At 38.4% G+C, this 22,888-nt stretch overlaps 1 protein-coding gene across 1 annotated transcript in view; it reads left to right on the plus strand.

Moving 5' to 3' along the window:
• The window catches only part of FGF9 (fibroblast growth factor 9), a 62,362-nt gene extending 45,526 nt beyond the window's left edge, over positions 1–16,836 (plus strand). Inside the window, exon 3 of the mRNA XM_006085518.3 lies at positions 15,216–16,836. Within this exon, the coding sequence (XP_006085580.1) occupies positions 15,216–15,461 (246 nt within the window). The 3' untranslated portion in view covers positions 15,462–16,836. The remainder of the gene's footprint in view (positions 1–15,215) is intronic.
• The last annotated feature ends 6,052 nt before the right edge of the window (positions 16,837–22,888 follow it).

Here is a 22,888-nt window from a genome sequence, read left to right on the forward strand (position 1 = left end):
AAAATAAATATAAAAAATATAAATCTTTGTTTTACTATGGTTGCAAATATCAAAAAATTCTATATGTGACACGGCACCAGAGTTAAGTTAGGGTTTTTCAAAATGCTGACACACTGAGCTCAAAAGGTTCGCCATCACTGTCCTAGGGCAAAGGAAACAAAGGGAACATTTTAAAAATGGGTCTACATTAAACTAAAAAGTTTCCCAGCAATAAAAACCACCAACAAGACGAAAAGGGAACTAACTGTATGGGAGAACATATTTGCCAATGATACATCTGACAAGGGGTTAATTTTCAAAATATATAAAGTACTCATACAGCTCAACACCAGGAAGACAATAAAATTAAAAAAATGTGCAAAGGACCAGAATAGACATGTCTCCAAAGAGGACATACAAATGGCCAAGAGACATGAAAAAATGCTCAAAGTCACTAATTATCAGAGAGATGCAAATTAAAACTACAGTGAACTATCACTGCACACCTGACAGAATGGCTACCATCATCAAATGAACAAACAAGACATGCTGGTGAGAACGTGGAGAAAGGGGAACCTTACTACAGTGTTGGTGGGAGTGCACATTGGTGCACTGGAAAACATTATGGGGTTTCCTCAAAAAATTAAAAATGGAATTGTCATTTGACCCAATGATCCCATTTCTGTGAGTATATCCTAAGAATCCTGAAACACCAATTAGGAAGAATATATGCACCCTTATGTTCATAGCAGCATTTTGTACAATAGCTAAGCTTTGGAAACAGCCTAAATACCCATCAGTAGATGAGTGGATATAAAGGCTATGGTACATTTACACAATGGAATACTATGTAGCAGTAAAAAAGGAGCTTTTACCCTTTGCCACAGCATGGATTGACTTGGAGAGTATTATGCAAAGCAAAATAAGACAGAAAAGGGTAAATATCACATGATCTCACTAACATATGGAAGCCAATGAATAAAATAAACTGATGATCAAAATAGGTCCAGAGGCATGGATGCATGGGACAAAATGACAGATCTCAGAGGGGAGGGTGGTTGATGGTGGGGCCGGGACAGGAAATGATTGACCAGGGAACATATATGCATGTATTTATAACCCATGGACACAGACAATAGTGTGTGGAAGGCCTGGGCTGGAGCAGTAATTGGGTGAAGGGACATGAAGGCAAGGGAGGGGGGAATGTGGGACATGTGCAATACTGTTAGCAATAAAGGAAAAAAGAAATGTTACATATAATTTCTCTTTAATTTGTTGCTGTAAGATCCTAAAGTAAATTTTGTGAATTTTTCCTGTAGTGTTCTTTATTGAAGAATTAAATGTACATTGTCTGCACATCGACAGAAACAGTTCTTTTTTTTAAAAAAAAATGTTTAATGTTGAAAATATCACAAATGTCCCCTTTTTTCTCCCTTTGACCTCTTTTAACATGCCTCCACCCCTCACCACAGGCCTTCACCACCCTATTGTCTATGTTTGTGGGTTATGCATACATGCATTCAAGTTCTTTGGATGAATCTCTTCCCACCCATCCACCCTCCCCCACCTTCCTTCTGAGATTTCAAAGTCTCTTCCATGCTTCTATGTCTCTGACTCTATGTTGTTCATAAATTTATTTTGTTCATTAGATTCCGCATACGAGTGAGATCATGTGATATTTGTCTTTCTCTGGCTAGCTTATTTTTCTTCGCATAATACTCTCCAGGTCCTTTCATGCTGTCTTAAATTGTAAGAGCTCCTTCTTTTTTACTGCTGCATAGTATTCCATTGTGTAAATATATCACAGCTTTTTTTACCCATGAATCTACTCATGGTCACTTGGGTTGTTTCCAAATCTTAGCTGTTGTAAATTGCACTGCTATGAACGTGGGGGTGGGGGGAGGGGAATACATTCTTTCTGATTGGTATTTCCAGTTTCTTAGGATATACTCCTAAAAGTGGGATCACTGGGTCAAATGGCAGTTGCATATTTAATTTTATGAGGAAACTCCATACTGTTTCCCATAGTGGCTGCATCAGTCTGCATTCCCAGCAGTAGTGTACTGGGGTTCCCTTTTCTCCGCATCCTTGCCAGTCTTGTCATTTGTTGATTCTGACAGGTGTGAGGTGATACCTCATTGTCGTTTTAATCTGCATCTCTCTGATGATCAGTGACTTTAAGCATTTTTCATATGTCTCTTGGCCATCTGTATGTCCTCTTTGGAGAAGTGTTTATTTAGGTCCTTTGCCTATTTTTAGTTTTTTGGCTTTTGGTTTTTGTTTTTTGTTAATCCTCACCGAGGATACTTTTCCATTGATTTTTGGAGAGAGTGGAAGGGAGAGGGAGAGACAGAGAGAAACATCTATGTGAGAGAGACACCTGGTTGGTTGCCTCCCACATGCACCCTGTCCAGGGTGGTGAATCCAGCCTGCAACCGAGGTACGTGCCCTTGACCGGAATCAAACCCGGGACCCTTCAGTCCGCTGAACCAAACCAGCTAGGGCGGTCCTTTCCCCATTTTTAAATTGTATTGTTTTCTTTTCTTTTGCTAAGTTGTATGAATTCCTTATATATTTGAATTCCTTATATATTTTGGATATTAACCCTTTATCAGATGTATCATGGTCAGATATGTTCTCTCATATAGTGGGTTTCCTTTTCGTTTTGTTGATGGTTTCTTTTGCTGGGCAGAATCTTTTTATTTTGATGTAGTCCCATTTGTTTATTTTCTCCTTAGTTTCCTTTGCCCTAGGAGATGTATCCACAAACATATTGCTACGAAAGATGTCTGAGATTTTGCTGCCTATGGTTTCTTCTAAGATTTTTATGGTTTCACGTCTTATATTTAAGATATTTATCCATTTTTAGTTATTCTTGTGTATGTTGGTGTAAGTTGGTGGTCTAGTTTCATTTTTTTTGCATGTGTCTGTCTAATTTTCCCAACACCATTTATTGAAGAGACTGTATTGACTCCATTATATGTTCTTGCCTCCTTTGTCAAATATTAACTGAGCGTAATGGCTTGGGTTGATTGCTGTGGTCTCTGTTCTGTTCCATTGATCTATATGCCTGTTCTTTTGCCATTACCAGGCTGTTTTGATTACAGTGGCTTTGTAGTATTGTGATCCCTCCAACTTTGTTCTTCTTTCTCAAGATTGCTGTGGCTATTTGGGGTCTTTTTGGTTCCATATATATTTTTGGAATATTTGTTCTAGATCTGTGAAATATACTGTTGGTACTTTAATAGGGATTGCATTGAATCTGTAGATTGCCTTGAGTAGTATGGACATTTTAATGATGTTAATTCTACCAATCCATAACACGGTATATTCTTCCACTTGATTATATCTTCCTTTGTCTCTTTGATCAAAGACTTGTAGGTTACCAAGTAAAACTCTTTTACTTCCTAGGTTATGTTTATTCCTAAGCATCTTAAATTTTTTATTGCAGTGGTAAATGGGATTGTTTGTTTAGTTTCTCTTTCTGAGAGTTTGCTTTGGTGTATAAAAATGCCATCGATATCTGGGTGTTAATTTTGTATTCTGCTGCATTGCCAAATTTTATTTATTAAATCTAGTAGTTTTTTGGTGGAGTCTTTATGGTTTTCTGTGTAATGAGAGTTTTACTTTCTCCTTTCCAATTTGGATGCATTTTACTTTTTCTTCTTGTCTGATCGCTGTGGCTAGGGCTTTCAGTAGTGTGTTGAATAAAAGTGGTGAAAGCAGACAATTCTGGTCTTGTTCCTGTTTTTAGGGGAAATGATTTTAGTTTTTGCCCATTGGTTATGATGTTGGCCGTAAGTTTCTCATATATGTTCTTTATTATGTTAGGATAGGATCCCTCTATTCCCACTTTGCTGAGAGTTGTGTTTTTTTTTTAATCAAAAATGGGTGTTGAATTTTATCGAATGCTTTTTCTGTGCCTATTGATATGATCATGTGATTTTTTGTGTTTTAATTTGTTTATGTGATGTATAATGTTTATTGATTTGCAAATATTGTACCAGCCTTATATCCCTGGAATAAATTCCACTTGGTCATGGTGTATGATCTTTTTAATATATTGCTGGATCCGATTTGTTAATATATTTTTTAATATTTTTATTGATTTTAGAGAGGAAGGGAGAGGGGGAGAGAGATAGAAACATCAATGATGAGAGAGAATCATCAATTGGCTACCTCCTGCATGCCCCCCACCGGGGATGAAGCCCGCAACCCAGGCATGTGCCCTTGACTGGAATTGAACCTGGGACCCTTCAGTCTGCAGGCTGACGCTCTATGCACTGAGCCAAACCGGCTAGAGCTAATTTGTTAATATTTTGTTGAGGATTTTAGCAACTATATTCATGAGGGATATTGGCCTGTAATTCTCTTTCTTTGTAGTGTCTTTATCTGGTTTTGGAATTAGGATAATGCTGGCTTCAAAAAAAGCTTGGAAGTGTTCCTTCCTCTTGGATTTTTTAGAATAGTTTGAGGACTACAGGTGTTCTTCTTTGAATGTTTGGTAAAACTCCCTTGTGAAGCTGTCTAGATCTGGGCTTTTTTTTGCTGAGAATTTTTTTTATTACTGCTTCTATTTCATCAGTTGTTACTGGCCTACTCAGGTTTTCTTATTCTTCCTGATTGAGTTTTGGAAGATTGTATTCTTTTTAGGAGTTTGTCCATTTTGCCCCGTTTGTCTAGTTTGTTGGCATATAGTAGTTCATAGTTTTTTCTTACAATCCTTTGTATTTCTGTGGTGTCAGTTGTTACTTCACCACTTTCGTTTCTGATTTTTTTAATTTGGGTCCTCTCTCTTTGTTTCTTGATGAGTCAGGATAACGATTAATCAATTTTTTTAATCTCTTTTTTAAAAATATTTTTTGATTTTTTACAGAGAGGAAGGGAGAGAGATAGAGAGTTAGAAACATCGATGAGAGAGAAACATCGATCAGCTGCCGCCTGCACACTCCCTACTGGAGATGTGCCCGCAACCAAGGTACATGCCCTTGACCGGAATCGAACCCGGGATCTTTCAGTCCACAGGCCGGCACTCTATCCACTGAGCGAAACCGGCTATGGCTGTTTATCTTTTCAAAGAACCAGCTCTTGGTTTCATTGATTTTTTCTTGTATTTTTTTTTTAGCCTCTATGTCATTTATTTCTTCTCTAATCTTTATTATGTCTTCCCTTATACTTTGGGCTTTTCTTGTTGTTCTCTTGTAATTGTTTAAGTTGTTGGGTTAAATAGTTTATTAACAATTTTTTTTTCCAGTTAGACCTGTAGTACTATGAACTTTCCTCTCAGGACTGCTTTTGCTATCCCATAGATTTTAGGTTGTTGTCTGTTCATTTTAATTTGTTTCCAGGAAGTTTTTTATTTCTTTCTTGATCTCTTTGATAACCCATTTATCCTATATAATAAAAGTGTAATATGCAAATCGACTGAATGGTGGAACGACCGGTTGGTGTGGGGCGTGATTGGCAAGCAGGCAGCACCAGGCCAGCCAAGGCATGTGCCAGCGGGCAGAGGGAGGGGATGGCGATCGGAGGGTGGCGGTGACCCTCCCCGGCAGAGGGGCGATTCGGGGGGAGAGGGTGGGGCAGGCCTGGCTGACACTCCCCTGATAGGCCTGCCCGGTTGCCTCCCGCAGAGGGAGGCCACCGGCAGCAGGAGGGGGAGGGGGGACGGAGCTGGCCACTTGCCGGCCCGTACCATCCCCTGATCGGCCTGCCTGGTCGTCTCCCGCAGAGGGAGGCCAGACTGTGGCTTAGGCTGGCTCCCCGTTAGTCGGACATCCCCTGAGGGCTCCTGGACAGCAAGAAGGCATAGGCCAGGCTGAGGGATCCCCCCAATTGCATGAATTTTCATGCACCAGGCCTCTAGTTGTTTAATAACATGCTATTTAGCCTCCATTTGTTTGAATGTTTTGAGTGTTTTTATTGTAGTTGATTTCTAATTTCATTCTATTGTGATTTCCGAAAATACTTGATATGATTTCAATCTTCTTGAACTTGTAGAGACTTGTTTTGTGTCCTAACATGTGGTCTATCTTTGAGAATGACCCAGGTGCATGTGAGAAGAATGTATATTCTACAGCTTTGGGGTGAAATGTTCTATAAATGTCTATTAAATCCATCTGATCCAGTGTGTCATTTAGAATCACTGTTTCCTTGGTAATTTTTTGTCTTGAAGATCTATCCAGTGAAGTCAGCGGGGGTGTTAAAGTCCCCTACTATGACTGTATTGTTGTCGATCTCTCCCTTAAAGTCCTCCAGAAGTATTTTTAAAAATATATTTCGGTGCTCCCATATTGGGTGCATATATACTTACCAGGGTTATATCATTATTTTGTATTGGTCCCTTTAGAATTATGTAGTGACCTTTGTTGTCTCTTGTGATGGCCTTCAGTTTGAAGTCTATTTTGTCAGATACGAGTATTGATGCACCAGCGTTTTTTTTCATTTCCATTTACATGGAACATTTTTTTCTATCCCTTCACTTTCATCCTGTATGAGTATTTTATTCTGAAGTGGGTCTCTTTTAGACAGCATATAGTTGGGTCATGTTTTTGTATCCATTTAGCTACCCTGTGTCTTTTGATTGGAGCATTTAATCCTTTTACATTTAAGGTTGTCATTGATAGGTACTTATTTATTGTCATTTTTAATTCTTTATGCCTATGTTTCTTCTCATTACAGCAGTCCCTTTAGCATTTCTTGCAGTGCTGGTTTGATGGTGATAAACTTCTTTAGTTTTTTTTTTTTCTGGTAAACTATTTTACCATCTATTTTGTATGGTAGCCTTGCTGGATATTGTAATCTTGGTTTCAGGTCCTTGCTTTTCATTATCTTGAATAGTTCATGCCATTCCTTTTTGGCCTGTAGAGTTTCTGATGATAAATCAGCTGACAGCCTTATGGGAGTTCCTTTGTAGGTAACAAATTGCTTTTCTTCTGCTGCCTTTAAGATTATCTCTTTGTCTTTAATTTTTGGCATTTTAATTATGAGTCTGGGTGTGGGCCTGTGTGGGTTCTTTTTGCTTGGGACTCTCTGTTCTTCCTGAACTTGTGTGACTTTTTCCTTCACCAGGTTAGGGAATTTTTTTGCCATTATTTTTTCAAACACATTCTCTACTTCTTGGTCACTTTCTTCACCTCTGACACCTCTATTATGAGAATATTGTTACATTTCATGTTGTCCCATAGCTCCCTTAAGCTATCCTGCTGTTTTTTAATTGTTTTTTCTTTTTGGCTTTCTGATTGTATGATATTTTCTGCCCTATCTTCTAATTTACTGATCCGATTCTCAGCTTCCCCTAAGCCAGTGGTTCTCAACCTTCCTAATGCCGAGACTCTTTAATACAGTTACTCATGTTGTGGTGACCCCCAACCATAAAATTATTTTCATTACTACTTCATAACTGTAATTTTGCTACTGTTATGAATCATAATGTAAATATCTGATATGCAGGATGTATTTTCATTGTTACAAATTGAACATAATTAAAGCATAGTGATTAACCACAAAAACAATATGTAATTATATATGTGTTTTCCGATGGTCTTAGGCGACCCCTGTGAAAGGGTCGTTCGGGTTGCGACCCGCAGGTTGAGAACTACTGCCCTAAGCTGCTGTGTATTCCTTCCACTGTGTTCTTTATTATTGCCAGATCATTTTTCATATTTATTATATCTTTTCACATGCTGTTGAACTTCTTTGACGTCATTATTCTGAACTCTACGTCTGATAAATTCTTATCTCCTCTTCATTTAGCTCTTCTTCTGGAGAATTCTCTCATTCTTTCATTTGGGGCTTGGTTTTTTGTCACTTCTAAACATTTGGCTGCCCGTTTGGGTTTGTGTCTATTAGGTCGATCTGCTATGACTCCCAATCTCTAGTGCAGGACAGTGTCAGACACTATTTATGAGTGGCCCTGAGTACCCTGTTTGGAGCTATCAGCAACCCACAGCTTTTTGCTCCCTCTGCTTGGGCTGAGTGCCTTTGTAAAGGATGAAGATGTGCTCCAGGGTCTCCCTTTCCTAGCCCCGCACCCTGGATTAGATCAGGCAAAGACTCAAAGTCTCCAGAGACCCATCTCCAGTACCATTGACACTCAGTTTTGATTAGCCTCAGGCTATCGACCACAGGGTGGGGTGAGACATCTTCCAGCAGGGTGGGGCAACTGCCTTCCCCAGGCAAAAATGTGCCAGTATAGCAAGCAAAGGTTCACCTGAGGAAGATGTCCTCTGCATTGTAAAGGAATGACTCAGCACAGGAATCTGTGGTGGCTGTCCTCTAAGCTCCAACCCTTGATCCCCCAAACCTGGCTTCTGTTCACACAGTTCCAGTCCACTCTGCCCTCACTCTGCTGGAGCCCAAGGTGGGTGGCTGTACACAAAATTTTGTGTTTTGGCCCTTTAAGAAGGTGCCTACATTTCCAGCTGTCTCTCCCTGGTAGACAGCAACCCTGCTGCTTTTCACAGCCAGATATTTTCTGAGCACCTTTCTCAGTTCTGGGCTGGGGAGTCCCACTTGGGGTTTAGTCCCCAGAGTTCTCAGTGGGAACACCTCCCATAGCTTAGATATTCCCTCAGCTGCTCTCTGTAGGGCCCGACCAGCCCTTTTGAGCCTCTGCACTTCTTACCAATCTCTATGCGGTCTCCACTTTCTGTCCTTGGTTATCAGGGTTCTCTCCAGCTGCTCTTCAGTTGATTATTCAGGATGGCTTTTCTGTATTTTAGTTGTATTTCTAGTTTGGTCCTGGGAGAGTGACCGTGTAGCTTCCACTCATTCCACCACCATTTTGGAATCTCAAAAGACATAGTTTTTCCAAAAACACTTCTTAAAGTGAATATTGGTCTTCTCAGATTTGAGTTCTGTTATACTCTCAGCTGGGTTTTCTTTTCACATGGGACAGTATCTCTGAAAATGTATAGAAAGTTTATGACCTAATATGATTTGCTAAATAAATGTCCATGTCTATAGGTAGCTTCTTAGGAAGGCCCCTATGTTGTCTAGCTTGTCTTGTGGCAATGTGGCACGTCTGTCCTTGGCGTCATTAATGGTGCCACAAAGGTGGTGTATGTATAGCATCAGAGATATCTGCAGGTGCCCTTGGATTCAAACTGTGCCCAACCTTAAATTCCCATATACCTGAGTCAGCAGCTTCTGGAAGGAAGGTATTTTTCTGGCTTTTAAAAATTTATTATTTTTTAAATTGTTGTTATTTTGTTTTGTTTGGTTTTGTAGGGGAGGAATGGAGACAATAGGAATTCTTTTTTTTTTTTTAAATATATTTTATTGATTTTTTACAGAGAGGAAGGGAGAGAGACAGAGAGCTAGAAACATCGATGAGAGAGAAACATCGATCAGCTGCCTCCTGCACACTCCCCACTGGGGATGTGCCCGCAACCCAGGTACATGCCCTTGACCGGAATCGAACCTGGGACCTTTCAGTCCGCAGGCTGACGCTCTAGCCACTGAGCCAAACCGGCCTTGGCGACAATAGGAATTCTTATCTTTCTGTATATTTTGATGAGGCAAAAATGAAAAAAATTTTTACCTACTTGCTTCTTGTTGTTTACATTGACCAGACAAAACTGATTCAGTTGTTCCCACAATTCTAGTGGCAATCCTGATGGTCAGGATCATAGATCTGAAAGAAGGCCCATCTAGAATAAGGGATATTTTAAAGTGATTTTGAAAAGAGGAGCTTAAGGTGAGCCATACTGAAGGCACAAAGAGGTCAGATCTGAATCGGAACTTCTAATAAAACAAGAAATAGTGCTGCCTGCCAATTCTCTCCAAGAGTTAACAGACTTGGCTTCTTATTAATGGTCATTATATTTAACCACCTTAATCCCTGCAACAACTCCCATTAGGACATTACTGCCAGATTATTAGTGAGGAAGACTACACAGATAACGGGAAATTGTGGTTCCGGGACATTTAAATACCATGACTAATAAACAGCAGATATGGGAGCTAGTTATTGCATCAAATAATTAATTTACAAATTATTTGGGAACTCTACAGTCTGTCAGTTTCTGTACATCACCCACCTCAGATTCATGCAAGTAATTGATAAAAGTGACCTTCAGTTGGATAAAAGTGACCATTTTGATAGTGTATTTAAAGCTACACCATCTATATTTATTTACATGTTTATGTAAACATGGAAACCACATTTTAAAATAGCAGCATGATAAAGTTATTCATTTTAAAAGAAAACAAATGAGTTTTGAATTTTGAAAAATTCTGATTTCTAAAAAAATGGCTATAGATATGAATTGGACATAGTAAAGCCCATATTGATTCTACATTTTCAATTGTCTAATATTTTAAATGATTGTGTGTATGAGTTTATGTCTTATTATGTCTCTAAACATTATCTGAGGTGTACTATAATTTTCACATTATTATCTCATACTTCGTTTTTAATAAGATTGGTAAAAGTTTTGAAATTTTAATTTTGGTTTTCCCCCACTGCTTAGAGTTTGGTGATATAAAATGAAAAGAGGTTTCCAGGTTGCTAACATTCACTGGATTTTGTTCCAAAAGCTGGGTTTTTATTTATTTATTTAATCCTCACCTGAGGATATTTTTTCCATTGATTTTAGGGAGAGTGGATGAGAGAGGATAGACAGAGAGAAACATTGATGTGAGAGAAACACATTAATTGGTTGCCTCCTGCACATGCCTTGACCAGGGTCCGGGCCAGGGAGGAGCCTGCAACCAAGATATCAGACTGGGATCGAACCCAGTACCCTTCAGTCTGCAGGCTGATGCTCTACCCACTGAGCAAAACTGGCTAGGGCCAAAGTATGGGTTTTAGAAGAATTTTGAATTAAATCCACATTCTTCACCCAAGCCTAGTGATACAATCCAACATTTCAAAGATAGTTATGCCATAAACAGCTATAGTTAAATAATTAAAACATGGAAGTACAATAAAATAAGAATTGATCACTTGATAGTGGAATACTATATAAATTGTCTATATTGGGAACATGTGGTGGCTTTCAAACATCTGACTTCTATAATTCTAAAGTGTGTAGTTTATTTGAAGGCAGAAACTTTTTTCTCCTTTGCATATATTTATAAGAATGCAGGTTAATAAATTTGTCGCTGTCCCAATTTGCATTCATTTGCTTATTTTTAACTTAGAAAAGTCATTTTGGAGTACAAATCCATAACATAAATATATTCACTTCAAATATTTTATTGCTAAGTACTGAAATGTGAGGATAAAGAGATTAATTCTGTAAATCTTGTTACTTTTATAGGTCTGTGTAAAAAAAATCACATATTAACATAGTCCCCAATAAGAGGAAGAAATTATTTAAAAGCACATACATGGTACAGAAAAGTTAAAGTGTCTTTAATTTTAAATTATCATTAAAAATAAGCTTATCTGAGTGGCATTATACCAACTATAATAATTGCAAGAGCTGAAAGGTCCCAGTGGTTTTGCAATGTAATGTCTGCACAACCACATTTAAGTTGTTAAGGGAAGTTACAGCCCTCCCATGTATGAGACAACTGAACTCTTAACCATCACAACAAATGCTGGCCTTAGATTATACTGCTTTAAATGAAATATTACCTGGGTTGCTAGATAGTTATATTATATGTGTATAAATGATGCTAAAATAGCCTGCAAGGGGAAATACTAGTGTTCACTGAGCAGTGAAAAGGCACATTCAATTTGTTAGCTTATTCAACTTTTTAAAGTTTTTTTTTTAAACTAAAACAAAACAACAACAACCAAAACACCAAAACCCAAAACATCTATACTAATAAAAGAGTAATATGCTAATTAGACCAGGAGACCTTCCGGACATCCTTCTGGACAAAGCCATGTGTGGGAAAGGCAGAGCGGTTAGGGCGATCAGGCTGCAGGAGGCAGTTGGGGTGAGCAGCTACGGGGGGGGGCAGTTGGGGGTGAGCAGGCCGGCGGGGGGGCAGTTGGGGGCGAGCAGGCTGGCGGGGGGGGAGGGCAGGTGGGGGCAATTAGGCTGGAAGGTGGGACAATCAGGCTGGCGGGGGGGGCAGTTGGGGTTGATCAGGCTGGAAGGGGGGGCAGTTGGGAGTGATCAGGCAGGCAGGCAGGTGAACGGTTAAGAGCCCGAGGTCCCGGATTGCGAGAGGGATATCTGACTGCGGGATGGGGCCTAAACCGGCAGTCGGACATCCCCTGAGGGGTCCCAGATTGGAGAGGGTACAAACCGGGCTGAGGACCCCCCCTCCCATACATGAATTTCGTGCACCGGGCCACTAGTGTAAAATAAGAATCTTTTCTTAAATATGGAAAATAAATATGTTTCATTGTTAGACTGTGATATATCTATCTGTAGAATTTTGTTCATAATCTGGTTTTTTCATCTGTTCCCATTCCTCCTTTAAAATGGTGTTTTTAAAAAGTTACATTTTTGAGGTAGAGAAGGAAGGAAGCATGTCTGAGTCTTAGGTAAGAGTGGCTTTACCCCAGCCTGTCTCCTGCACAGTCTCCAGTGCCTGGCCCTTGGGGAGCAGCATCAGAAAGCTTCCAAGACAGATTGACTTGGGGGTCTGGAGGCATCACACTGCTTAGTGACAAGTGGAAAACAGAAGGGCCTGCATTTCCAGTAGGGACCCTGAAGACTTCTAGCGGCTTCATTACTGTTACAAGATCCTGCTGCATAGATGGGGGCAGATCACTTTACGCATATTTGACAGGAAAAGTTGCACCAGCTGTCTTCTAAGGCCTGTTCCAGATCTGAGAGACTATGGTGTTAACTTAAGCACTGTCTGTGCAGGGTTTCCTGTGTGCCAGGCAATGCTCTCTGTGTGCATATTTGTGACAGTCGTCTCTTGAGATTCTTATTCCTCACCTGCTTTAAGGGTGGGGCTCCTGAAATTTGGGAGGTTAATAAGTAGTTATAAATGCCCACGGCCAGTAAGGGGCAAAGCCAGGGTTCACATGGGCCTCAGACTCTAGAGCCATTGTGCATGCCAGCTGTCTCCCACTGAGGTTACTTGTGTGTGTTCTTCACCCAAGACAACTAGGTGTGATGTGTGTACAAGCTAGTGTACAACTCATGTTTCAGAAAGAGGAGGAAGAGTCTGTCAAGTTATGTGATTTCCTGCTGAGAAGAGGAAAGCTTAATTTCAGTTAGCTTTTCACATCCTTTGTAGAACTAAAGGCTCATTATATAATTCCATAGTTTGGTCCATTTTATGAAGTTAAGAAAAAGTGAACAAATTTTGTTTAGAAAATTTAATTTAATCACAGCAAACCCAAACCAGACATTTTAGCCATGAATAATCTTGTCTGTGAGGACAATATTTATTATACAGTTGGAAGGAAAGATTGAAATAACTGTTAGTGTCTTTAATACACAATTTTTATTTTGCCAGTTTTAATAGAGATTTAGCCTCATCTACCCAGTGCAGAGGGTGCAGGTGGGTGCCTCTCAGAAGAATGTGCCTGTAGTTTACATGTAGAGGAGGCACAGGGCCCTTTCCTGCTGGCACCCCAAATGGGCATGGTTTTGCAGAGGGGAATATGGATCACTTCTCACTCCCTGCCACTCATTTGTCCCCCATACACCAGCATCAGCAGTTCAGTTTTCCCATCCCTTCTGTCCTTGCCAGATGCATTGTTTTTAATTTCTGTTTTCCCCTGTTTCCATTCACTTAGCAAAAACTTGTCCAGTAAGTTAACATTTAGTTACAGACCTACTCAATGCTTCCTTGTCACCTGGAAGAGCACCTGTCAGGAAATGCAGGCCCTTGTGTGCTTTTGAGTGGGTTTTAAGCCTTCAATTAATTAAAGAAGAGAAGGCAAGAAGGTGGCCTTTGTTAGACTACTGATTTTGTGAGACTCCCTCCCTTTCTCCCCTCCTTCACTCTCCTGATTTACTCCACAGCAGTCAGAGAGAATGGATTCTGCCCAGCTGATATCTTATGAACTCAGTGTCCTAAGTTGTGTTGTCAGGTGTGTGCATGTGAAAAGGACATCTGTATTTTGGTGATGTATAGTTTGCTGTCTGTCTTCTGGGTCTGAATGACAGAATTGGAAACACGTCAAATGTCCTGATCTGTTATGCTGTTTTAACTGTGTGTGTGTGCACATATATTTATTTGTTTTCTTATTTATGTAAGGTGCCAGGTGGGCAAGAGCAAGGAGGAGATTTTAAAAAGACATTTTTGTGTTTATTTTTAAAAAGTACCATCTAGGAAGGGATTGATTTGAAAAGTTTCAGTTGAGTGAGAAGAGCAGAGAGGCCATTCAGTCTGTTGCCTCCTTTCTCCAGGTGTCAGGTGAGCAGTTTGAGGTTGTGCTTGGAACATTGTTCACAGTTCTGGGATTTAATGTGCATGTTGTTTCTGGTCACGACTCCAGTCCACAACAGGCAGCTGCAGATTTTTGGGGTGGTGGGACCTTTTTGCTTGATATATGTGGGAAGTAGTACAGCTTTTCTCTTGGTAGCTGCATGCCTGAGAATGTGGCTTTTTAAGTTGGGGGGAAAGGTTCTTCTTCCATCGAAGCTCAGGGAAATAGGAGGGCTAGAATATTTGTTTTTACTTTAGTCATGACCAACAGCATTATATCTTAAAATGTAGATCGAGGAGTGTCTGCATCAGAATTCCCCCAAGGGCCTGTTACAAATGCGTATTTCCAGACTTTCTGGATCAGAATTTTAAAGGATTGGGGTTGGAAATCTGCATTTTTAAAAAGCATCTGAGGTGATTCTTGTGTACACTGAGGTTTGAAAACCACATTTATGGAGGGAGAAGCAAACACCACTGTTCAAAGGTTAGACAACGACTGACATCATTGATGATGTTGCTCATGTTGGCCTATGTAGCAAGTACTTTATGAAAAATATAGAAAAGATGAAGCAGTTACCTGAACCTTTGGCTTCTGCTGGGATGGTCATCACCCTAATTGCTGTAGTAAAAATGAGAACAACTTATCTTGTTAGTTGTCCTTTGCCTGTTTGACTCATTCTAATAATTGGTAAACATAAAAGTCTAATGAGAAAATACTTTGAATCTTTTGCGCTTTAATCATTCTGAATAAGAAATGAGAATGTGTTAAATTTATATAGTAAAGCAGTTTTGGCAAAATGTGTTAAAATGGGTTAGTGGGTTAAAATCACCATTTTCTTGCCAGACTTAATAGTGTGTAGCAAATGAAAATTGTTTTAAATACAGAAAGTAGCTAATTTAGCAAAAATACTCATTTGCTTCCTTTTCTTTTTAAACAGGAAAAACTAACCCAAGAGTGTGTATTCAGAGAACAGTTTGAAGAAAACTGGTATAATACGTACTCTTCGAATCTCTATAAACATGTGGACACTGGAAGGCGATACTATGTTGCATTAAATAAAGATGGGACCCCAAGAGAAGGAACGAGGACTAAACGGCACCAGAAATTCACACATTTTTTACCAAGACCAGTGGACCCTGACAAAGTACCTGAACTATATAAGGATATTCTCAGCCAAAGTTGACAAAGACCATTTCTTCACTTGAGCCCTTAAAAAAGTAACCACTATAAAGGTTCTGTGCAGTGGGTTCTTATTGATTAGCTGTGTCATCACATCTGCTCCACTGTTGCCAAACTTTGTCGCATGTATAACATAGGATGGAGGCTTGGATGGGGACGTGCTGACTTTGTGTTGCACTTACAGGCCTGTCCTCTGGGAGGCCTGCCTGTGCCCACTTGATTTATTGTGAGAAGAGACAAGGGTGTGTGTATGTTAGTGTGTGTATGAGTGAGTGTGAGTGGATGAGAAGCAGGAAATCAAAGACAGGAGCAAAGTAGAAGATGGTGGCCTGATGCATGCTGGGGAATAGACACACTTTCACATGTCCAATCAGTTGTCCTTCAGCTGGTATCAGCACAGCTGCCACACTTTGACTCATGAGATCTTGGCTGGTGGCCTGCTCAAGGGTACACTGCATTTGCAAAGGCATGGAGGGTGCAGTCTTACTTAAGAGACCTTTTCAGTTAATTCTCACTGGTGCCATCCCAGTGAATTTAAAGCAAAGATCTCTTAGTAAAAAAAAAAAAAAAGAAAAAAAAAGTTAAATTTATTTATAGAAATTCCAAAGGCAACATTTTATTTATTTTATATATTTATTTATTATATAGAGTTTATTTTTAATGAAATATGTACAGGCCAGATAGGCATTTTGGAAGCTTAGGCTCTGTAAGCATTAAATGGGAAAGTCTGCTATGAACCTGTGGTGAATTCATGCAAATGAATATAACTTTGCATGGATATGAGAAATTCTGATGACCCTTAATGTACTGAAGGCGACAATCTCTTTTGTGCCCGTATTATTGTAAACTTATGCACATCATTCATGACACTGAGTATTCACTCTTCAGAATGCTTGTTTCATAGCTTATCCCAGAGGATTAAAGATAAACTGGGTCTCAAACTTTTATTCTGTGTCTGTACTATTTACTCTCTCATAAGTGACTGACGCCATCCTTGTAATGTCACAGTTGGAAAATATGAGGGTCAGTATATATCCGACTCGTCTAAATCTATTGCAGAATGTACCAAAGCTAAGCAGTAGCCATGCTTTTATTTTAGTTGGTCTCTAGAACAACAGGATGAACATCAAACATTGTACTGATTTAGAGTTCTCAAAAAGGAAAAAAAAAAAAAAGCTTACATAGCACAGATTATTCTTTAAAGGGACACCTGAACCAGATTAGTAGGATCATTCTTGTAAACTTTTTATTTGTACATTTGGTTATCAAATATGAAATTATACAAGTACCATAGAGGTCATTGTAACATTTTTAATGGAAAATTGATTTTGGTGTGAACTGTCATAATACGTGGTAATAGAACCTTCAAGTAAAACTTGCAAATGAAACATAACTCTTCACTAATAATTGACAATGAGGGAGAAGTATTATATTTGTTGACTGTTTTGCTTTTAAAAAGGTCTTCACAAGCGCTCAGTTTTTTAAAGAGGAGGTTACTATATAGAATATCTTTTACAAGGCTTTTATAACATTTTATGCTGAAAAGCCTAAGAATACATATTTATTTAGTAGCAATAATTTTGGAACTTGCCCTTGGGCAAGGGAGACTATTCCTTACTATATCTAAGGAGAAAAGAGCCAAATTCTTAAAGCAATATTTAAGAAAAAGGAGTTTATAACAAATTCTCATACCATAGAGAATAGTTTTTAGTCAGTTATGTTGGGAAATTAAAAGTGACAGTTAAAAAATGTGTTGGAATTTATGTAGCTAATTTTAAAATTTAATACTCCAACTTTGTTTTGCTGTGATGCATATTCTCTATGAAAAATAAAGGTATGTCACTGGTGAGTTAAAGCTGTTTTGAAGTAGAAGCCCATGACTTATAGCCGTGAACATATGTGGCCCTTCTAAGGTCCAAGCTGGAGCACACAGAAGAGTCCTCCTGCTGATAGGCATTAAGGAAAAATTAAGTCTAACCTTTGGAATTAAGAAATATTTTGGGGGTGGGGGACTGGAGCGATGTAAGATAGTTAATTTACGATAAAGGTCAGAATGTTCTCTTCATTTAGTCCCCCCCCCTTTTTTTAAACTTTCTAAAGAGAAACTGTATTTAACCCCTAGATGTAGTAGTCTTATTTATTACTTAACTCTTTGCTGCTGTTAAAATGTGCACATATTCAGGCTTTAGTTCTTCCAAAAGGCATTTAATATTTTTGACTGAGAAACATTAAACATCTGACCACAGGGATGAATCAAGTTTGTAGGATGTCATAGGTACAATATTTAGCACTGAAAAAATTGATTTTAGGTGATAACCAAAAGTAAAGTAGCATGAGGTGCAATTAGCCCAAAATAAAGAAAACAATTTGTGAAAAAGACTAAAAGCTCCATGCATTCCTAGAAAAATGCTACTTTAATGTCTACATTTGGAGTTATTTTGTTTTGGTACCTATTTTTTAAAAAAAGAGAAAAATGTTTTTTTGCTTTTGGCAATGGATACAATAAACTGTAATGGTCTGTAAATAAATAAATATTGACTTATGCAATTTATGTAAATAAGTGTTCTGGGAGAGTAGATTGCTCAGGGTTCTGGTGGGCATTGTTCTATTGGGCAGCAGAGTGAGCGCAGAGGTTTGCATCTGGTTCTTTGCCTAAGAGACTTAGAGCCCTTCATTTGGCAGCCCTTAGCTACTGTGGAATGGGTGGTCCCAGTTTTCACCAACAGATGTTTAGACAGCCCAACCGCTATGTAATTGGTGCCAATATGTGCACCTTGGTTAATATTTAACATGATTGAACCACCCTCCCATCTATCTTGTGAATATCCCAGGCAGTGTCGAAGGACGTGCCAGGTTGGGGAACCTATCTCCACTAGATTCCGTTGTGTAGATAAATGAATGGATTCAGTTTATGGTGTTTTCATTCTGTTTCTTCTCATGAACACTACACCTTGCATGATTTCCTTGATAATCTGTAATTGTGTAAATACATAATTATAGACTTTTGAAAATGTATTTTTTTAACTTGATGTCCATTTTGGAGCTGCTTCAAATTATGTGCCTACTTGAACCAATGGAATTTTAAAACATGCTCTTCTTGCTCTTACAGCTGTTACATATATGTTGAGTGAGTAGGGGGTGGGAGATGGAAGGGGAGGAACAAACACATCTAGATGCCTTTTCTTTCTGTAAGCATTAGATGGAGAAGCAGGTAACCTTCTGGGATAGACATTTATGGAGTTGTAGCAAGGAAAATGGTGTGTGTGTGGACATTTGTGTGGGTGGGTGAATGGACAAAGTCACATTGTTTGAGGTCAAATTCTGTTTGCTGAATCATTTGACCTTGAAATGTGCCAAATTTACGTAGATCCAGTTTTTGGTCACTTGCACCAAAGAGCAATGCAGTGGTGGGGTGGGGAAATACAGATGGACTCAGAAGATGTGTTGGCTAACAAGCCCCTCTGGAGGTCATGTGTGTGTATATGTGTGTTATACACGTTATGTAATACCCACGTGTGTGCATAGACATTGCACAATTTATTTAAAACTCTTTTTTTGCCACTTCAATAATTTTGAGTTTTGGTAGTTTCTGAGAGCAAACTGTGATGTTCAAGCATTTTATCCTGGCATTACCATGAAGTTTTAAAAAGTATATTCCTTGAGCCTCAAAACACTCCTAGACAGTTTAGGACATACATTGCCTAGGTTAATTTACTTTAATTTATTTTTATTCCCATCCCCCCACCCCCACCCCTTTGGCAACTATCAGGTGTATTTATGAGTCTGTTTTTGTTTTGGTTTATTTATTTATTTAGGGTACTTTTTTTTTTTAGATTCCACATATAAATGAGATCATATGGTATTTGTCTTTCTCTAACATTTCACTTAGCATAATACTCTTCAGGTCCATCCATTTTGTCCTAAATGACAAGATTTCATTCTTTTTTATAACTGTGTCATATTCCATTGTGCATATGGACCACATTTTCTTTATCGATGGACACTTGAGTTGCTTCTGTATCTTGGCTATTGTAAATAATACTGCAATGAAGATAGGGGTGCATATATTTTTTTTTGAATTAGTGTTTTGGGTTTCTTTGGATAAACACCTAGAGGTGGGGTTGCTGGGTCATAAGGTAGTTCTATTTTTAATTTTTTGAGGAAACTCCATACTGTTTTCCATACTGACTGTAGCAATTTGCATTTCCACTCACAATATACAAGGGTTTCCTTTTCTCCACATTCTTGCCAACACTGTTTGTTGAATTATCAATTTAGTCAATTTGACAAATGTAATGTCTCATTATAGTTTTAATTTGCATTTTCCAGATGACTAGTAATACTGAGCATCTTTTATATATTTATTGGCCATCTGTATGTCCTCTTTGGAGAAATATCTGCTCAGGTTCTCTGCCCATTTTTAAAATTGTATTGTTTGTTTTTTTGTGTTTAGTTGTGAGTTCTTTAGAAGTTTTGGATATTAACTCCTTATCGAATATATAATTTGTTAATATGTCTTTTGATTGAAGCATTTCATCCATTTACATTTAGAGGAATTATTGATAAATATGTACTTATTGCCATTTTATTAATTGTTTTTAAGTTGTTTCTATAGTTCTCTTCTCTTCTTGATGTCTTCCCTTGTGGTTTGCTGTTTTTCTTTAGTATTTTGTTTAGTTTCCTTTCTCTTTGTTCTTTGTATGTCTTTTGTAGGTTTTTGGTTTGTGGTTGCCATGAGATTTATGTTTATCATTCTTTATCTATTTTAAGCTGATAGGTGTTTAAATTAGAATGTATTCTATAAGGGCTACATTTTTACTTTCTCTTCTATGTTTTATGTTATTGATGTCATATTTTAGATCCTTTTGTGTTGTGTATCTAACTACATATTGTAGTTTGAGTTGAGTTTGATACTTTTTTCTCTTAACTTTTGTAGTTGCTTTTAAGATGTCAAATTGCTATATTTACTAAATGTTTGGCTCTACCTGTGAGGATTTTACGTTTCTTATATTTTAAAATTTTTCTGGTTCTGGCCTTCCTTTTCTACTGAAAGAAGACCCTTTAACATTTACTGTAAAGCTGGTTTAATGGTGATTAAGTCCTTTAGTTTTTGCTTGTCCCAGAAAATGTTTATCTCTCCTTCAATTCTGAATGACGGCCTTGCTGGGTATATTATTCTAGGTTGTAGGGTCCTTTCATTCAGCACTTTAAAGATGGCTCACCACTCCTTCTAGCCTGTAAAGTTGCTGCTATCAGCTAATAATCATACAGGTTTTCTTTTTTCATAACTTGTTTTTCTCTTTCTTCAACATCGTTTCTTTATCTTTAACTTTTACCATTTTAACTACAATCTGTCTTAGTATGGGTCTCTTTGGGTTCCTTTTGCTTAGAATTCTCTGTGCTTCCTGGATCTGGATGTCTGTCCTCTTTTCTTTCCCAGGTTAGGAAAGTTTTCAGCCATTGTTTTCTTAGAATTTCTGCTCCTTTCTCTCTCTTCTCCTTCTGGGATCCCTATAATATGAATGTTTGAGCACTTGATGTTATTTATTACAGAGATCCCTTAAACTATTCTCATTTTTAAAATTCTTTTTTCTTTCTGCTGTTCTGATTAATTGATTTCCACTAGTCTGTTTTCTAGGTCTCTGATCCATTGTTCTGTGTTAGATAATCTGCTGTTGATTCCTTTTCTTGTGTTTTTCATTTCAGTTATTATATTCTTCAGGTCTGCTAGATTCTTTCTTAACTTTCTAACTCTTTGTTGAAGTTTTCCCTCAGTTCCTCTATTCCACTCTTGAGTTTGGTGAGCATCCTATGACCATTTCGTTGAATTTTTAATCAGGCAAATGATTTTTGTTTCCTAGGTTTCTCTCTTTTTTTTTCCTGAGGATTTTTCTTGTTTCTTCATTTGAAAGATACTCTTCTGTCTTTTAATCTTAAAATTTTGTTTTTAAAATTTGTTTGACTTTCTATGAATTTTTTTCATAGTTTCTTTATATGAATTAGAAAAAAATAGCCCTCTCTTCCAGTCTTGGGAAATTGGCCTATGTAGAAGTAGACTCTGTGTAGACTATATGTGCTGGATGGTTTTGACAGGCAGATAGGTAGGAGCTAAGCGGATGTTTAAGGCATCTGGTCTGTCTCAGTGGTTCTCAACCTTCCCAATGACGCGACCCTTTAATATAGTTCCTCATGTTGTGGTGACCCCCAACCATAAAATTATTTTCGTTGCTACTTCATAACTGTAATTTTGCTACTGTTATGAATCGTAATGTAAATATCTGATGTGCAGGATGTATTTTCATTGTTCGCGACCCACAGGTTAAGAACCGGAGCAGCTCTGGGAGAGGAGGACAGTTGTGTGTAGTACTGCCCAGTTGATCCTGCCTGCTCCCTTTGTTTGGGTCAAAATGGGTTCAGATAATGCGTCCAGGAACACACTGCAACTACCTTGCAAGCAGGCCAGAGTACCTGCATAGAACCTCTGCCCACCCTGTCTAGGTGGAGGGGGACAATACACAATGGTGGAGGACTCCCATGGCTCCTAGCCTCTCTATTTGTTCTCTTTCTCTTGTTTGCTGTCAGAGCTGTTCATTCAGCACTCAGTTGCTTTGCAGGAGAAATGCTACCTACATATATGCATATTTGAGTTTGCTCACAGAGAGGACAAGGTCAGCGTCCTCCTACTTGGATGCCACCTTCTTGGACCTCCCAACATTGCACATTATAAAATCGATATTTTGTTGTTAAAAGTTGAACATGGAGGAATTATAAGGATAAACTGTGCCTACCTCCTTTAGTATATAGCCCCAAATTCTGGGACACAGATTTGTAGAATGAACCCTGGCCACAACAGGTTGGTTACAAAAGTACCTTGGCATGTGATCTTTGCCTTTTATTTGCAGTGTTCCTGGGTGGCTGCCTGCTCTTAGGTCTTTAGAATAATATTTCAAGTTTTATTTAGATGTAATTAACATACATCACTGAATAAGTGTAAGGTGCACAGCATCATGGTTTCACATATATATTGTGAAATGATGACCACAGTAACTTCAGTTAACCATTATCTGGCAGAATTTTTGATGTAACATTTTCTTCACAGGAGGAACATGCTGAAATAAGAAATAAATAGTGTCTTTTAAAATTTTATTTGGAAAGAAAATGAAATGAGTATTCTTTGTAGTAGTCTTCCCTTTGCTTCACCACCAGTATAGTCATCAGATTGATGGACATCCAGCTCTAAAGCTAGGCAATTGTTGTAATGGCTACCAGGGGGGCCAGGAAAACAGCCAAGAGAAGCCTCTTTGCTATTTTGGTTAATAGTAAAAGAGAAAATTCTTATTATTCTCCCACTGTATTCCAGCTTATATCTTGGAAAACACTTTTAAAAACTTGCTTTTAACTTAAAAAACATGTAGGTACACTGACATCTTA

This window comes from Myotis lucifugus, unplaced genomic scaffold (genome assembly GCF_000147115.1).
Source record: "Myotis lucifugus unplaced genomic scaffold, Myoluc2.0 scaffold_19, whole genome shotgun sequence".
Classification (NCBI taxonomy): domain Eukaryota; kingdom Metazoa; phylum Chordata; class Mammalia; order Chiroptera; family Vespertilionidae; genus Myotis; species Myotis lucifugus.